Consider the following 16156-nt stretch of genomic DNA (forward strand, 5'->3'; position numbering starts at 1 on the left):
AATTTTCAGTAGAAACAATTTACATTTTACATTAAATTCCTATTAAATTCAGATTTGCAGTTTGTTTTTTATCACTGGGAAGACTGCAGGCCAAAACAGAACACAAACAAAAAACTCCTAAAGTTCATATGCTGTGAACATTTTAACTGTACGTAGCTATAATTGTGAAACAGCTTACTCTTCTAGATAATATCTAGACCCAATAGGATAGCAATGCAAAAAAAAAAAAATACTGGTATAATGACTAAGGAGGAATTTAGACACCACCTTTGAAAGGAATTTTGGAAGCAAATACAAAATCGCTTAAAAAAAACACAGTAGTACAAGCAATTTCATGTCATTAATCAAACCTAGAACTTCTAATTTAAAGTTCGTGTTGTGGGGTAAGTGAAGAATCTAAAACAGGTTAAACATGTTTAAGATGCTGTTCACAGATTAATATTTTAAAATTCATATCTCTATAATACATCTATAAAACATCAAAAAGATGTGCTTGGTATTTTGATAACAAGTATCTTGTTATTCTTATTATCTGAATAATAAGAATAGTTAATACTCATTCAAATCTCACAAGAACCCTAGAAAGTAGCTACTGAGTAGAAAGAGTACTACACTTTTTAGAAAAGTAGAGAAAGACGGCCGGGCGCGGTGGCTCACACCTGTAATCCCAGCACTTTGGGAGGCCCAGGAGGGTTGATCACTTGAGGTCAGGAGTTCAGGACCAGCCTGGCCAACATGGCGAAACCCTGTCTCTACTAAAAATACAAAAAAAAGTAGCCCGGCACAGTGGTGCGCGCCTGTAATCTCAGCTACTCGGCAGGGTGAGGCAAGAGAACTGCTTGAAGCAGGGAGGTGGAGGTTGCAGTGAGCAGAGACTGCGCCACAGCACACCAGCCTAGATGACAGTGTGAGACTCCGTCTCAAAAAAAAAAAAAAAAGTAGAAAAAGAAAAGTTAAAGATGTTCCCCAAGGATATTAAGTGGTGGGGCCAGGATTCGAAGTGAGATCTGTCATTCCAAAGCTCATAATTTTGCACGATTCTGTTACTGGTTACCTTAAAATTAAATACAAATAACTATATATTTTTAAGGATGTCTAACTATAACTGGTAACTCTTCTGTACTCTAAGATCGCCAGGTCCCTTCTGCATTTTCAGGAAAATCTCTGTTGTTACTACTACCTACTTCTAAATTAGCTAACACAGTGTGTGTGCTTACCATGAGCAATGGACATGGATTATTTATTTATATGTTTGTTTGAGACAGAGTTTCACTCTTGTTACCCAGGCTGGAGTGCAGTGGCACGATCTCGGCTCACTGCAACCTCTGCCTCCTGGGTTCATGCGATTCTCCTGCCTTAGCCTCCTGAGTAGCTGGGATTCACAGGCATCTGCCACCACACCCGGCTATTTTTTTGTATTTTTAGTAGAGGCGGGGTTTCACCATGTTAGCCAGGCTGGTCTTGAACTCCTGACCTCAGGTGATCCACCTGCCTCGGCCTCCCAAAATGCTGAGATTACAAGCGTGAGCCACTGCACCCGGCCAGATTATTTATTTAATCTTGAGAATATGGGTAGTATTTGTGATCTTGCTCTTACAAGGGAGGCTTAGTAACTTGCCCAAGGCCACATAATCTTTTAAACATTCTTTGAAAAATTTATACATGCACACATGCCCATTTACTCTCAAGGTGTTGCTATAATAGCTTGAACTGGCAGTCTTCACAGATCAACTGAAATTGTGTTTGTGTTCCTTAGATGCCTTGCAGCTTCACTTAGGTATGATACTGAGAAGCGATATGAAAAAAAAAGGAAGAAAATCTGTCTGCACTCATGCTGAGCTAAGCTATAACCCTGACCAAACACTCTCCCAAAGGCTGGTTTTGTTTGATAAAGTTAAGAAGCAAAACATGACAGCACATGGTTAAGACAAATAACTAAAAACTGAAAACCAAAGAAACACGCACACACAAAATCAAAAACAAAAACTCCAAACAAAAACTCCCAACACCCCCCAGCTGGAGTGAAAGCTCTATATACAAGCGGTTCCCAGCAGGCTCTCTGGATGACACCGTGTCATGGCTTGGCTCTGATCTGCTTGAAGTCAACTCTGGGTGACTTGTTCAAAACTTCCAAACCGGCTCCCCACTGTATGTGAAATTATTGTGTTCCACAGAAGCAAAATACAACACACTCAAAATATGCCAATGAAACAAGTAAAACCAGTAAGAAAATACTTTGAAAGTACAAAAGGAAGCCATGTCCCCCTCAAAGCCCGTGGGTAGGGCCTCTGTGCATCTGCTAGTGACGCTGCCATTCCTTTTAAGGACTTTGGTTGATACTCAAACAATGTAAGAAAACAAGCTGCAGGAATTCTCTGTAATAGTATTTTTTTCTTTCTTTTTCCTTTTTAACTAACCGATATTAACAACCTGCTCATCAGTCCAAATCATAAGATGGCAGGCACACTTAATGACTTCTAGCCAATAAACATCAAGGCAGTCAGTAGAGCATGATAGCTCATAGCTCAAGCTCTGGACTCAGGTGGACCTAGCTTGAATTCCAGCTCTGTGTCCTTCTATCAGGTGCCTAACCACACAGTTTCAGTCTCCTCATCATCGTAAACTAACGATGAAGATACTACCTATACGTAGTATGTCCCAGGACTGTGAGGATTAAGATGAAATAGTGTATAAAAGTTCATGGCACAATGCCTGCCAACAGACATTGCTCTATAACTACTAGTTATTTCAATGTTATAACTAGAAGAGCTGACTGCAGAGGATGGAGACTTGCTATCAATGCACATGGTACTGGTTCTAAAAATATTCCTAAAGAGCTCAATGATAGAAGACCAGTTCAAAATCATGGACTGCTTTCCAAGGTGATACTTATAAGACTGGTGTTCTTTAGAACATAAAGCCTCAGGTAAATCTGTTTACACACCACTTACTATATCCTCTCTACTTCAAAGAGCAATATTCTTGATAGCCCCAAATTAGAAGTATACAAATTTCCACCAACAGTGGAATAAACTATAGGATATTCACAAATGGAACACTATACAACAATGAGAATTGAGTATAACTACACGAATAACATGGATTAATCCCACAAACTGTTGAGTAAAATAAATTATATATATAAAGTAAGTACTGACTGATACCATTTACATCATGTTCAAAAACAGGCAGAACCAATCTATGGTCAAGATAGAGGTTACCCTTGGAGGGTGAACAGTGATTAGAAAGGGGCATGTGGAAGATTTCTGGGGTGCTGGTAGTATTTTCATTTTGGTTGCTGGTGACAGACTGTATCCAACTGGTGGAAATCCAGTAAGCTGTCACTTCTTGGTGTGTTTATTAAACATCAATAAAAAGTTTTAAAATATACAAAAATCATAACACAAAATTTTAAAGTGATAATTTTGTTTACTGCCCTAATTTGCCTAAAATATATTTAAGAATTTTAACATTAACCTAAAATATTTTTCTAATCTGAGATAAAGCTGATGTTCTTTTTTAAAATAGTGGTACCAACACCTTAGTCAAGAAGAGTACTGTTGGGACATATTATTTTTGAACATACCTGCAAAAAGGCAAATAATAAAGCTGTTTATTATGGTTTCCCTGTCATAGTACCTAACAAAGAATTAACTGAAGTAACCAGGAATTAAATTAAACCCCCCGTTTTTTTTTTGTTTTTGAGACAAAGTCTCACTCTTGTCTCCCGGGCTGGAGTGCAATGGCGCGATACCGGCTCACTGCAACCTCTGCCTCCCCAGGTTCAAGCGACTCTCTTGCCTCAGCCTCTTGAATACCTGGGATTACAGGTGCCTGCCACCAAGCCGGGCTAATTTTTGTATTTTTAGTAGAGACGGGGTTTCACCATGTTGGCCAGGTTTGTCTCAAACTCCTGACCTCAGGTGATCCACCTGCCTCGGCCTCCCAAACTGCTGGGATTATAGGCTTGAGCCACTGCGCCCGGCTAAATGATTTTTCACTCAAAAAATATTTGGTGCGCTCTTATAACCTGACAGTCATAAAGCACAAAAATGCTAGAGTACGCATTATAAGAAAATTTCACTGTTGATCAATTAAAAGTATTCCTATTGAGGAATTTTTTATACTTGATAATAGGCCACTGGCAGGTTAATCTCATTCTACTTCTCAATGAATTCATACCTATGAATAAGTAAACAGGATGTAGGAAGGACAGGTTCCTTGAGTCACAGACATCACCTCATCAAAGTAGGACCAAGGTGATTTTCCTATGAGTTTGCCCAACATGTTCCATACCAAAAATCACTTCTCAACTAATATAGTCAAAAACAAATATACAAGGCTGGGCATGGTGGCTCATGCCTGTAATCTCAGTACTTTGAAAGGCCAAGGTGGGTGGATTGCTTGAGCTCAGGAGTTTGAGACCAGCCTGGGCAACATGGCGAAACCCCATCTCTACCAAAAATACAAAAAATTAGCTGGGTGTGGTGGTGTGGTGTGCATGCCTGTAGTCCCAGCTACTCAGGAGGCTAAGGTGGGAGAATCACTTGAGCATGGGAGGTGGAGGTTGCAGGCAGCAGAGATGGTGCCACCGCACTCTAGCCTGGGCAACAGAGGAGACCCCGCCTCAACAAAATAAAATACACACGCATACACTCCAGTTAAAGATGAGGGGAATCCCACAGTAATTTGAGTCTACTTGCAAATATTCTTTCAAGGTAGGGAAGGAGAATTCTTTCGAGGTCAAGAAGAAGAATGGGATTTGGGAAACATTTTTAACTACCATAATTTTAACGACCAAAGGGCTATCCAAACTTATTATTTCTTTGTTAAAATCTTGGAAATAATAAAAATTTTGAAAAAAATTAATAACCTATTTAGTTATTGTGATACACTGTTATATGCAAATGTCCAAGTAAGCAATTATATTATATAGTTACATTTTATAATATAAAATGGTGGCCTATTTGGTAGCCTAATTGTATATGTTCAAAACGCAAAGTTAAACACCATTTCTAAAACAGAACAATGCAGAATGAACGAATGCTCAATTACCTGTGCTAGTAGTATATAAGAAGATATCCATAAATTATACTACAGGTACCTATTTAAAGTAATTATATGTAGTTCTAAAAATATGTACTGGATACTTTTTGGAGATAATTTACCTCAGTGGAGCATTCCTTAGTATTAAGAATCACTCATATGTTCTAAGCCTTGAATTCAGTGCCTGGGTGACTCTTCCTGTATCTAGCTAGCTGGGCTACTGGCCTGGAGGTTTGGGCAACACCGAGGTGAGTATGACCATCCCTGTCCTCAAGGAGCTTCAGTCTAGTAGGGGATGAGACATACTAGACTGTGAGCTCCTCGAGGGCAGGAAAAGTGTTTTAGTCATCTTTGCCCCAGTGACTAGCACCAGGCTCAGCTACTGTAGGTGCTCAACAGTGTTTATCGAACTGAATTGAACACGGGTTGTAGCCATCTATAGCAGCATAGGGTAAGCCTGACAAGAAGAACAAAGAGCTTTGGAGACTCAGGGTGAAGGCTAGTCAGCTGTGAAGTCACAGAAGACCCAGTGCGTGAAAGAAGCCGAGAAAGATGGGTAAGATCTCCCCAAATGAAGAAGGAGGCATTCTGGGCTGAGAGGAGGGTTAGTTTAGCTACTGTGTGTGAAAGGGATGACAAGACAATCTCAGGCCATAATGAAATGAGGCCTAAATGTTACTGTGGAAGCCTTTACCCAAACATAAAAGGTGACAAAACCCCACTGAAAGTTGTTTTGACCAGGGGAGTTATTTTTCCAGTGACAGTTCAGGAAGACTGACTAAGCTGTTCATACCAGACAGATGGGGGAAGAGCGCGGGATGGAGGGTGGGGGGCAGGCACAAGGAGTGAAGTATGACTCCAAGATGGTGCCGAAGATAAAGGCACTATTCCAACCTGGAGGAAGTGAGGAGGAAGGGCTGGCTTAGAAGTGAATGTAACAGCTTGCTTTCTGGATAAACATGATGCCCAGCCAGCAATTTAAAATGTAAGTTTGGGACTTGAGAAAAGGGCAGGACCAGAACTACAGACAGACAGAGGTAAGCAGCAAAGCCATGTGAATGGGTCAGACATCCAGGAAGAGTAATGAGAGAAAATGGGAGAAAATAAGAGGCTGAAAACAGAAATTCGGTTAATATTCATGGTAAAGGTGGAGAGATGGCAAGTCAGTGAGGTAGAAAGAGATGCCAGGGAGGTGGGGTGATAGAACTGGTATCAGAGAGGAACAATGTCAAGGACAGAATCTGTCAAATCCTGAGGAAAGATCAAGGAGGAACAAATAGGAGCAAAACAACATGCAATAAAGCATGTCCAAAAGCCAGCTGTAAACGTGAGAGAATAGGCAGTTAAGTTATATGAGAATTAATTAAGGAACTGAAGATTTTTGGCTTGAAGAAACTAAGAGGAGGTAAGGAAGCTGTTTAGAATCACCCTGAAGGCCTATCGTGTGAAAGGCAGAGTAGGGTTGTTCTATGGGGCCTTGAAAAGTAGAACCAGGCCGGTGTGTGAGAGTTATGGGGACGGAGACCAAGAGCGTGGCTGGTCTTTCCAATGTGGTGCTCACTGTATTGTAATAACCAGTGATACCTCGGTCTCCTCCACCAGACTTTAAACTCTCTGGGGGCAGGGATTGGGTCTTGTTCACTGTTGAACCCACAGAACCTAGCTTAGAATAACAAAGATGCTTAGCAAACATTTTCAGACTGGATGAATCCTTTGTGCTTCTACCTATAGGTCTTAATTCTTCTTTGAAATACTCTCCTTAAAAGGAATCCTGTCTAGCAGGTTGAACAGCTTGAACATGTGGTGAGAAGGCTGGGCTAGATGGTGAAAGGCCTGGACCCTGCAGTTGATGATTTTTAGGAAAAAGACTAAAATACAGCATGAAAAACAAACCCATAAAAACTCACGTAAAATGGAGGAAGTCCCCAAGTGTGAAAACAGGTGACAGAGCACACACTGAACTGTGGTATTGTTTATATAATAAAGCTTCTCATGCCTATGTGTTATATTACAGTATCTTGTTTATTACAGTATTAAGTCTCATTCTAGACTCCAATTCAATTCAATTCAACAAATGTTTATTGAGCACTTATATGGTGCCAGGTTCTAAGCTTGGCACTGGGGCTACAGAAATCAGTAAGACACAATGATGCCCGTCAAGAGCTCTGAGTGTAGCTGGGGACATGCACAAGCGAACAAGAACCTCTCCAGGCCAGGCAACAGGGTAGAGTATGCATATGCTTCTCTGAGGGATTCAGCACACTAATGTCCCTGCGTGCTTCCTCCAGGGGTTTAACAGTACCTGGCACAAAGTAGTAGCCACAAAATGGCACCTGAACAAGCAATGGATGTTTTAAATATAAAAACACAAGTATTCAAAAGGTGGCAAAGGAGTAATTCTCTCTTTCGGGGCAGGGTTGATTAGGAAGGCTTCCTGAAGCAGGTAACATCTGAGCTGGGTTCTGAAAACTGAATAAAAGTTTATAGGTGGTAAAGGTCAGGAAAGGGATTTCTGGGAGTGAAGACAGCATGTGAAAAGGCAGCGAGCTGTATTAGGAGAATTATAAGTAGGTATTGCTGGATCACCAAGTGTGAGGGAGACAGACATGGAGGGTTGTGTCAGATGAGATTAGTGAGGAAAGCCGGGCCTAAGTTATTACGGGTCTTGTAAGCCATGCTAAGTCAGAAGCTAGGGGAGAGAGATTTGACCATAATTGGAGCTTTATTAAAATTTTAAAGATATAATTTACTTAAGACTCTAGCAAGGTACAAAGAAATGCAAATCAATTTTAAAAGTAATTGCATTTGAACGAAAAATAGTTCGGCCTTAGACATACTGATATAATGACCTTAAAATGCTATTACTGCAAGGAGGAGAAGCAGCATAATCTGCCCCCACCCCCAGGCCCTCTCTCCCGCCAACTCCTACCTGAGCTGAGCTTTAAGTTCAGTAAACCTGGGCCGCCTGCTGGGGTCATAGGCCCAGCATTTCGTCATAAGGCTGTAGAGGGTAGGAGGACAATTTGGAGGCATTGGTAATCTTTCCCCATTTTCAATTCGACCGATTACATCATTGTTCTTCACTCCTTGAAAAGGCTTCACACCATGCATCAGTATCTCCCACATACACACACCTGTCAAGTGGGAATGAAAACACAACAGTGAGCTCAGTATGAAGAATCTAACTCCCAGGTTCCAGGAATATTGTTCTTCTAGGCACTAGAGTACCAGCTGGGAGGTAATGGGCAAATTATCTACCAAAGCAGCATTATATTAACTCTAGTATAAAATAACCTAACGATTTAACATGATGTAAATAATGAAATGTTAAATTATTATCAAGAAAAATGCTGTAATTTTTCTCAGAGGTTTATTTCTCTAGAAATCCTCTATTAGAAAGTCACCCACTAGCTACAGTGGTACTTCGTGGCTTAATGCAGTAGTTCAAAAAATGCTGAATTTTAATCCGCCCCACTTTGGTCTCACCTATTTATAATTAGAGCAGCTGACCTGAGGTCCAATAAAGAAAATCCTAGGATAAGTCTTACGCTTTTGGAAAACTCAGATTCCTTAAAATGCTTCCCTTAACAAGGTTGGCCTCTTCTTGTCTAGAGTGCATAAAGGCACCATTATCTGGTTTATTCATGGCCTGGTCACTGTTTTCCCCCAGGAAAGATGTGGAACTTCTTTGGGCTTCAAGTCGTCTTGTCTATAAATGCCACAGTGTGACCTCAAAAAGTTTACTTGCACTCTACCCTTGGGAAATCCAATTCTTTCTTAGTATCTTCTGAATAATCCTTAAAAATTCACCTTTAAGATGGGATAAAGAAAATGTAGTACATATATGCCACGGAATACTATGCAGGCATAAAAGAATGAAATCATGTCCTTGGCAGCACCATGGAAACAACTGAAAGCCATTTATCCAAAGTGGATTAATGCAGAAACAGAAAGCCAAACACTGCATGTTCTCACTTGTAAGTGGGATCTAAACCCTGGATACATATGGACATGAAGATGGGAACAACAGACACCGGGGAATAAAAGAGCAGGGAGGGAAGGAGGTGGGTAATGGTTGAAAAACTACCCATTGGGTACTATGTTCACTATTTGGGTGATAGGTTCAATTGAAGCCCAAACCTCAGGACTGTGCAATATATCCATGTAACAAACCTGCACATGGACCCTCTGAATCTAAAATTCAAAAAAAAAATTAAAAAATTCACCTTTAAAACAAACAAGAAACCTAAAACTGGCAATGAACATATAATGCAATGTAAAGGAAATGGAAAGAACTGGTGGCGTAAAGGATGGATGTTTTCTCCTAGTGCCTTATCATCACTGCTCTGCGCTTGGCTATTCTGGGCTTCTTGCTACCTGTGGAACACGCCAAAAACATCCCTTTACCTTCCTCACAAGCTCTCTTCTTCGTAGGCACATTTGTAACGTAGTTCTTTATAATGCTTTTCCTCTGGGAAAAGTTTTCGTCATTTCAAGTCTACTTCTATCACAAAACAATGTACAATTGATGACTTGAAGAAAGGAACTGTGACTTTATTTTTGCATCTTTAGAACCTAGAATGAAATCTGCCTCAAAAGAAGCAAAGCATATTATCATCTTGATGTGAATTAGATTCTGAACTTAGCCAAGAATCCAAGAATTTCAAAGTAAAGAGTATCTGACAAAAAAAATGCCTTAGTGCTGCTTTTCTCACCAGAAGTTACAACAATATTATCAGTAGTAGCAACACTGGATATAATTTCTTGAGAACTTAATGTGTTCCTGGCACACTTCTTAGAAATTTTACAAATATATATATTTTTGAGACAAAGCCTCCATCACAGCTCATTGCAGCCTCCACTTCCCAGGCTCAAGTGATCCTCCCACCTCAGCCTCCTGAGTAGCTGAAACTATCGGCATGCGCCACCCAAACCAGCTAATTTTTGTATTTTTTGTAGAGATGGGGTCTTGCTAAGTTGTCCAGGCTGGTCTTGAACTCCTGGATTAAAGTGATCCTCCCTCCTTGGCCTCCCAAAGTACTAGCATTACAGGCATGAGCCACCGTGCCCAGTCTCATATATTACCCTTAATCCTCACAGTAACCTTATGTTTCTTTAAACACTGCATTTTACCACATTTGACAAAAATCAGATCTACTGATTCTAGGAAACTTTATTAGTTTATAAGACCAAAAAAGGGAGGAGAATGTTGAAAACTAAAGTATGATACAATTCTTTCTTCCCTCTTAGAATTTTTATTTTATTCTTACCAAAAGAGTTCTTTTAAAGTCATTCAGACATTACAGTAACAACAATATTAACAAAACAAACTCTACTTGAGTGAAAGCAAGGACAACTACATTAAAAAATGCCTCCAATTATTACCAACTGTAAAATGCCACTGATTTTAAGATACACTCCAGTTCCAGAAATGTTAACATGTAAAAAAATAGGCATCTTAGAAGTTTTGAAACATGAAATTTCTCTGAAAGGATAAGTTACTTGCTCTGTGGATCACACAGATAATAATCAAGGCCTTGGGATTTGAACACACATCAATTGGACTTCAGAGCTTTTTCTAATCATGTCAAGCCATATCCTGTTCTATTTGAAAGTTCTTTCCTTTACCTAGTTATCTATGGGGGCATTAAATGATAATTAAGAATCAACAGTAAGTAAACAGAAGAAAAAAATAAGAACACATACTGGATCAAGTTATTTTTATTTATAGGAGAAAAAAAGGTACATAATCTTAACAGGGCATCTCCTCCAAAGTAGTTTCTAATGTAGCAGAGATAACATGTCCACAAGTCTATTCACAGGATCAACATGAGTGTTATGACAAAGAGAGAAAGTGTAGGAAATGTAAAGAAAGGAAGAAGCCTTCAAGGACATTTAAGGTGGACCTTGAGGGTTAGGTAGGATTTCAACTGGAAGAAGGAGGTATCAGGATAAGGTATTCTATTCTGGGTAGAAGGAATAACACCAAGAAAAATGGAGAGTAGAGTGGAGGGAAGTGCCATTCATGTTAAAAATAGTGAGTAATTTAAAAATTTGGATAAAGTAGTTTAAATAAGTAGCAAAGAATAAATGAGAGCCACACTTCTACACCAGCTAGAAGGAATTGCAATAACCACAGAGCAGGAGAATGATGACCTTGCAGCAGGTGAGGAGGAACAAATGAGATTATCAAAAAAGCAGAAGCTACAGAAGACAAAGGATCAAACTTCCAAGTCTTGAGATAGGTCAGGAAGGAGGCTGGACTCCAGAATAAAGAGACAAGGTAGAATTTTAGATACTTCCGGGTTGGAGGGGCCAAGTGTTTACGTTTAATGTCATTCATATGAAAGGAACGAATGAGATGGCAAAGGGAGAGAGAGAAAAGAAAGAAGGAAATAAGCAAAATATCCCCTGTGAGGAAAGAAAAGACAGCAAAGGGGAACAAAAAGGAAGAGTGATGGAAGGAGCTGGGCAATCAGAACTGTGGACCCTTACGGAAGCTGTGCCCAGAAGCTGATGCACAGTAGATGTCAGGCTATTTACTGTCAAATGAATCAAAAGAAGTCTGATGAGGAGATGATCAGGTTAGGGAAGGCAAATCAACCTACATATTCCAAAAAGAGATAATTTTTTTTTGTATAACATATGAAATATAATTTTTAAAGAATACAAAACTTTTAAGAGTACTCACCAAACATCCATACGTCACTAGCTGAGGTAAAACGTCGAAAATTGATTGACTCTGGAGCCATCCATTTAATAGGCAATTTTCCTTTGGAAGCTAGAAGATTAATTTTAGAAAATAAATTTTCCTTGTTATCTGCTTAAGAATCTAACAGAGCTAGCTGAGATTTTCAGTATCAAAGGAAAAAGCTTTAACTATTTGAACCCTTGAGTCTTCCATTTCTTTAGGAGAACTACTTTTCATTTCCTTGATGTTTTGAGGTCACTTAGGGGTAAGGAATGGTTAGATGGTAGATAAATAAAATACCAATGTCCTTCCCTCTATAGAGAGGCAAAGAACAGGGAGGGAGAGCAAACCTCGGTTTACCAAGGGTTTAGGTGCAGGTATTAGGTGCAGCTCTGGTATATAAGATTTCACAATTTACAGAAGAGATCCTTATCTGTAGGTTAGAATGCTCGCTATACACATGTCCTGCTAATAATAAATAATATATAGTCGATCCTCACTGGTGGTAGTTATGTTATATAAAGTTGTTACAAACACAGAACCCCTGCTCTCAGGAGAAATATGTACACATATATTCGTATCTCACATAGATTACAATCTTCACTCATAAAACAACTCATTCTGATAGGTTCCATTTCCTTTAGAAAAGGAGGCTCAGATGTGTTAAGTGACTTGCCCAAGGCTGCCCCACTAACAGGTGCCAGAGTTGGGATTCAAACCTCTCCAACCACCAGAGCCTGAGCTGCTGGCTCTGCCCTGTGCCGTCCCCTCCCAGCCCTGACCCTGTCTTCCCTCCTCTGGCTGCGACAGGAGGGAGAGACTGTGGCCTTGCTGAACCTCAGCTGCATATGTGGGTATTAGGGAATACTCAATTTTTTTGTTGCTTTGTGCATGTCCTCAAATGACTATGAAAGCACCTTGAGTATTGATTTTGGGAATTACAAACATATGTTAGCCACTAGGTGAATGCACCAGCGCAGACTCCACAAATAATCAGGCATGTGAAGAGCAGGAAGGGGCAATGGGATAAGAAGGACTTCTCTAGGGAAGCCTGAAATCAGCTCCCTTTTCAGGCCTAAATGTTTTCTTTGTGCCACAAAGGCAAACCACTCAAAACCTTAGTAAACATTTCCTCAACTGCTGAGTTCTCAAGATGAACAATCCCGAGTCCTTTTTTTCAAGGAATGCTCATTCTAAAAGGCAGACAGAAGTATACTCAAATTTGGTACAAGGTGTAACACAGATAGTGAATACATGCCAAGTGTCCTGAAAGTAGAGAGGAAATAATGACTGAGAGGATGACCAGGGAAGGCTGCAGGGAGAGGATATAAGAGGAGAAGGGGTTGGTCAAGGAAGCAGGGCACAAGAACAGCACCCTGATTCAGAAGAGCATGGAGCATGAGCAGCTGGGCTCTGCCAGCATGTCAAGGGTCTGGACTTTCTTCTGTAAGCAATGAGTTGCCTCTGAAGACTATCAGAATTCCTAGAAAGATGAGCATTTTAAAGAATCTCTAACCTTTTGGAGTTTGTACTTATTTCTATAGCCTAATGGAATGTATACTTATTAACCTTTCTGAGAAGATATCTGTGTGAATTTGTCAACTGCCTGTTTAAAATGTTGTTCAAATGATATGAAAATTTGGACATCATACTACTTGGAATTTAGCTCTTTATTGGAATTCTAGGACTTGGGACAGTTAAGATTGAAGCTGGATATAAAATGTATTTAGAAATAATGAAAAGTTGACTTCGTCTTTTTAAAGTTAAATGACTAAACAATTAAAATGAATAAACAATTGATTTTCTTTTCATATATCAAAGGATCATTTAAAAATAGTGACAGGTAGCTGGGCACAGTGGCTCATGCCTGTAATCCCAGCACTTTGGGAGGCCAAGGTGGGAAGATCGCTTGAGCCCATGAGTTCAAGACCAATCTAGGCAACAAAGTGAGATCTCATCTCTACAAAAAAATCAAAAAATTAGCTGGGCATGGTGGTGTGTGCCTGTGGTCCCAGCTACTCAGGAGGCTGAGGCAGGAGGATGACTTGAGCCCAGGAGGTTGAGGCTGCAGTGACTTGTGCTCATGCCACTGCACTCCAGCCTGGACGACAGAATGAGACCCCGTCTTAAAAAATTTTTTAATTTAAAAAATTAATTTAAAAAATTAGGCCAGGCGCAGTGGCTCACGCCTGTAATTCCAGCACTTTGGGAGGCCGAGGTGGGCGGATCATGAGGTCAGGAGATTGAGACCATCCTGGCTAACACAGTGAAACTCCATCTCTACTAAAAATACAAAAAATTAGCCGGGCGTGGTGGCGGGCGCCTGTAGTCCCAGCTACTCAGGAGGCTGCGGCAGGAGAATGGCGTGAACTTGGGAGGTGGAGCTTGCAGTGAGCCCAGATAGCGCCACTGCACTCCAGCCTGGGCGACAGAGTGAGACTCTGTCTCAAAAAAAAAAAAAATAAATAAAAATTAAAAATGAATTTAAAAAATAAAATAGTGACAGGCAATAATATACAGAAGATATATGGAAAGAGAATAGTTATAAGATTAAAATAACAGACTAGCTTTGCATGTAAAAATCTGGGCTCATTTTGTTGCAATATAAAAATCAAATACCCTATGAAAGAAACTGGCCTTTGTAAAATGGTAGTCATAATTAGTAGTATTAATAGCACAATATGGATTTATCTAAACCTTAGCTAAAGTTCTAGGAATATGAAAACATTATTCAGAAAAATATTAGTTCAGTAATAATTTGAAGAACCAATTCAATGTGATTCCAAGATTGGCAAAATTAAACACAACTGACATGAGCTAGATTTCAGTTAAAAAAACTAATGGAGGCTGGACATGATGGTTCATGCCTGAAATCCCAGCACTTTGTGAGGCGGAGGCAGGAGAATAGCTTCAGCCCAGGAGTTTGATCAAAGACCAGCCTAGGCAACACGGCAAAACCCCATCTCTACAAAAAATTAGCCAGGCATGGTGGCGCACGCCCGTAGTACCAGCAATTTGGGAGGCTAAGGTGGGCGGACTGCTTGAGCTCAGGAGGTCGAGACTGTAATGAGCCATGTTTGTGCCACTGCACTCCAGCCTGAGTGACAATGTGAGACCTTGTCTCAAAACAAGCAAACAAACAAAAATCCCACCAAACTAATAGATCCAAGGTGCTGGAGTTAGCAGCCTGCATATTTTTCAGTCAGATCCCCTTCACTGAGGCAATCAATACAACCAGCCGCATCTGGTGTAAGATGATGGTGTGTCTACTGATTGAAAGACATTGGAGCTGATTTGAATTTCTGGCTATTACAAATACAACTGCAATGAACATTTGAGTATGGTTTTGTGTACGAGTTTTCGTTTCTTCAGAAGAAATGTCCAGACGTGCAACTCCTGGGTCATATAATACTTGTATGCTTAATTTTTAAAGAATTTGCCAAACTCTCTTCCAGAATGCCTCTACCATTTTACATTCCCAGCAGCAATTTAGTTTCTCTGCATCTTCGCCAGCATATTCTTTATTTTAACAACTGACAGGTATGTACTGTAATCCCATTGTGTTCTTAATTTGCATTTTCCTAATGGACACAGATGTGGAACATCTGCATCTTCACATGCTTATGTGCAATCCATATATCCTCTTCAATGAAATGTCTCTTCCTATTTTTTTGCCCATTTCTAAGTGCATTCTTTGTGTCATTTTTTACTAAGTTTTAAGAGTTCCTTTTATATTCTAGATAATAGCTTTGTCAGATACGTGTGGCTGGCACGAATCTTCTACTCTGTAGCTTCTCTTTTCATCCTTTTAACAGGGTCTTTGGCAGAACAAAAATTTATAATTTTTATCAGGTTCAGTTTATCAACTTTTTCCTTTTATGAATCCTTGTTTCTGGTGTCAAGTCTAAGGATCCCTGGCCTAGCCCTAGATGCCAAATATTTACTCTTGTGTTTTTTTCTAAAAATTTATTATTTTGTAATGCAGTCTATAATCCATTCTGAGTTAATCTGAAATGGAATTCAGAGGTTTAAATTGAGGTCTATTTTTTGCCTAAGGATGTCCAACTGCTCCAGCACCATTGCTGAGAAGGCTGTCGCTTCCTCCATTTAGTTGATTTTATATCTCTGTCAAAGATCAGGTGAGCATATTAGAACATACTGTTTTTAGAAATACGTTAAAGATTCCAAGCCTATTTCTTAGGTACTACTCTGATTTCTTACCTTTGTAGTAAGTACTATCTTCCATATATCGGGATAATCCAAAGTCTCCTAATTTTACACAATCATTTGAGGACACCAGAACATTCCGAGCAGCAATGTCCCTGATAAAGAAGAATTTGAGACAATAAGACTTAAAATAAGAAAAACAAACCTACAAGCTCATATATAAAGACATACCAATAGGCACTTTGAAAGACA

At 39.8% G+C, this 16156-nt stretch overlaps 1 protein-coding gene and 1 non-coding gene across 33 annotated transcripts in view; both read right to left on the reverse strand.

Moving 5' to 3' along the window:
* The window catches only part of PTK2 (protein tyrosine kinase 2), a 345218-nt gene that overhangs the window by 68923 nt on the left and 260139 nt on the right, over positions 1 to 16156 (reverse strand). For 30 of the 32 annotated variants that reach the window (XM_063606925.1, XM_055116999.2, XM_063606932.1 and 27 more), the window contains 3 exons: positions 15959 to 16059; positions 11738 to 11827; positions 7976 to 8180 (listed from right to left, as the gene is read on the reverse strand). In XM_063606925.1, coding sequence (XP_063462995.1) covers positions 7976 to 8180; positions 11738 to 11827; positions 15959 to 16059 — 396 coding nt within the window. Of the gene's footprint in view, positions 1 to 7975; positions 8181 to 11737; positions 11828 to 15958; positions 16060 to 16156 lie in introns of those variants that run through there. The other 2 variants (XM_063606929.1, XM_055117007.2) reach the window with 2 other exon arrangements.
* MIR151 (microRNA mir-151) lies at positions 5314 to 5371 on the reverse strand. Its single transcript, NR_163087.1, has one exon. It is a non-coding gene; the product is annotated as a microRNA mir-151 (primary transcript).

Source organism: Pan paniscus, chromosome 7, assembly GCF_029289425.2.
Source record: "Pan paniscus chromosome 7, NHGRI_mPanPan1-v2.0_pri, whole genome shotgun sequence".
NCBI lineage: Eukaryota > Metazoa > Chordata > Mammalia > Primates > Hominidae > Pan > Pan paniscus.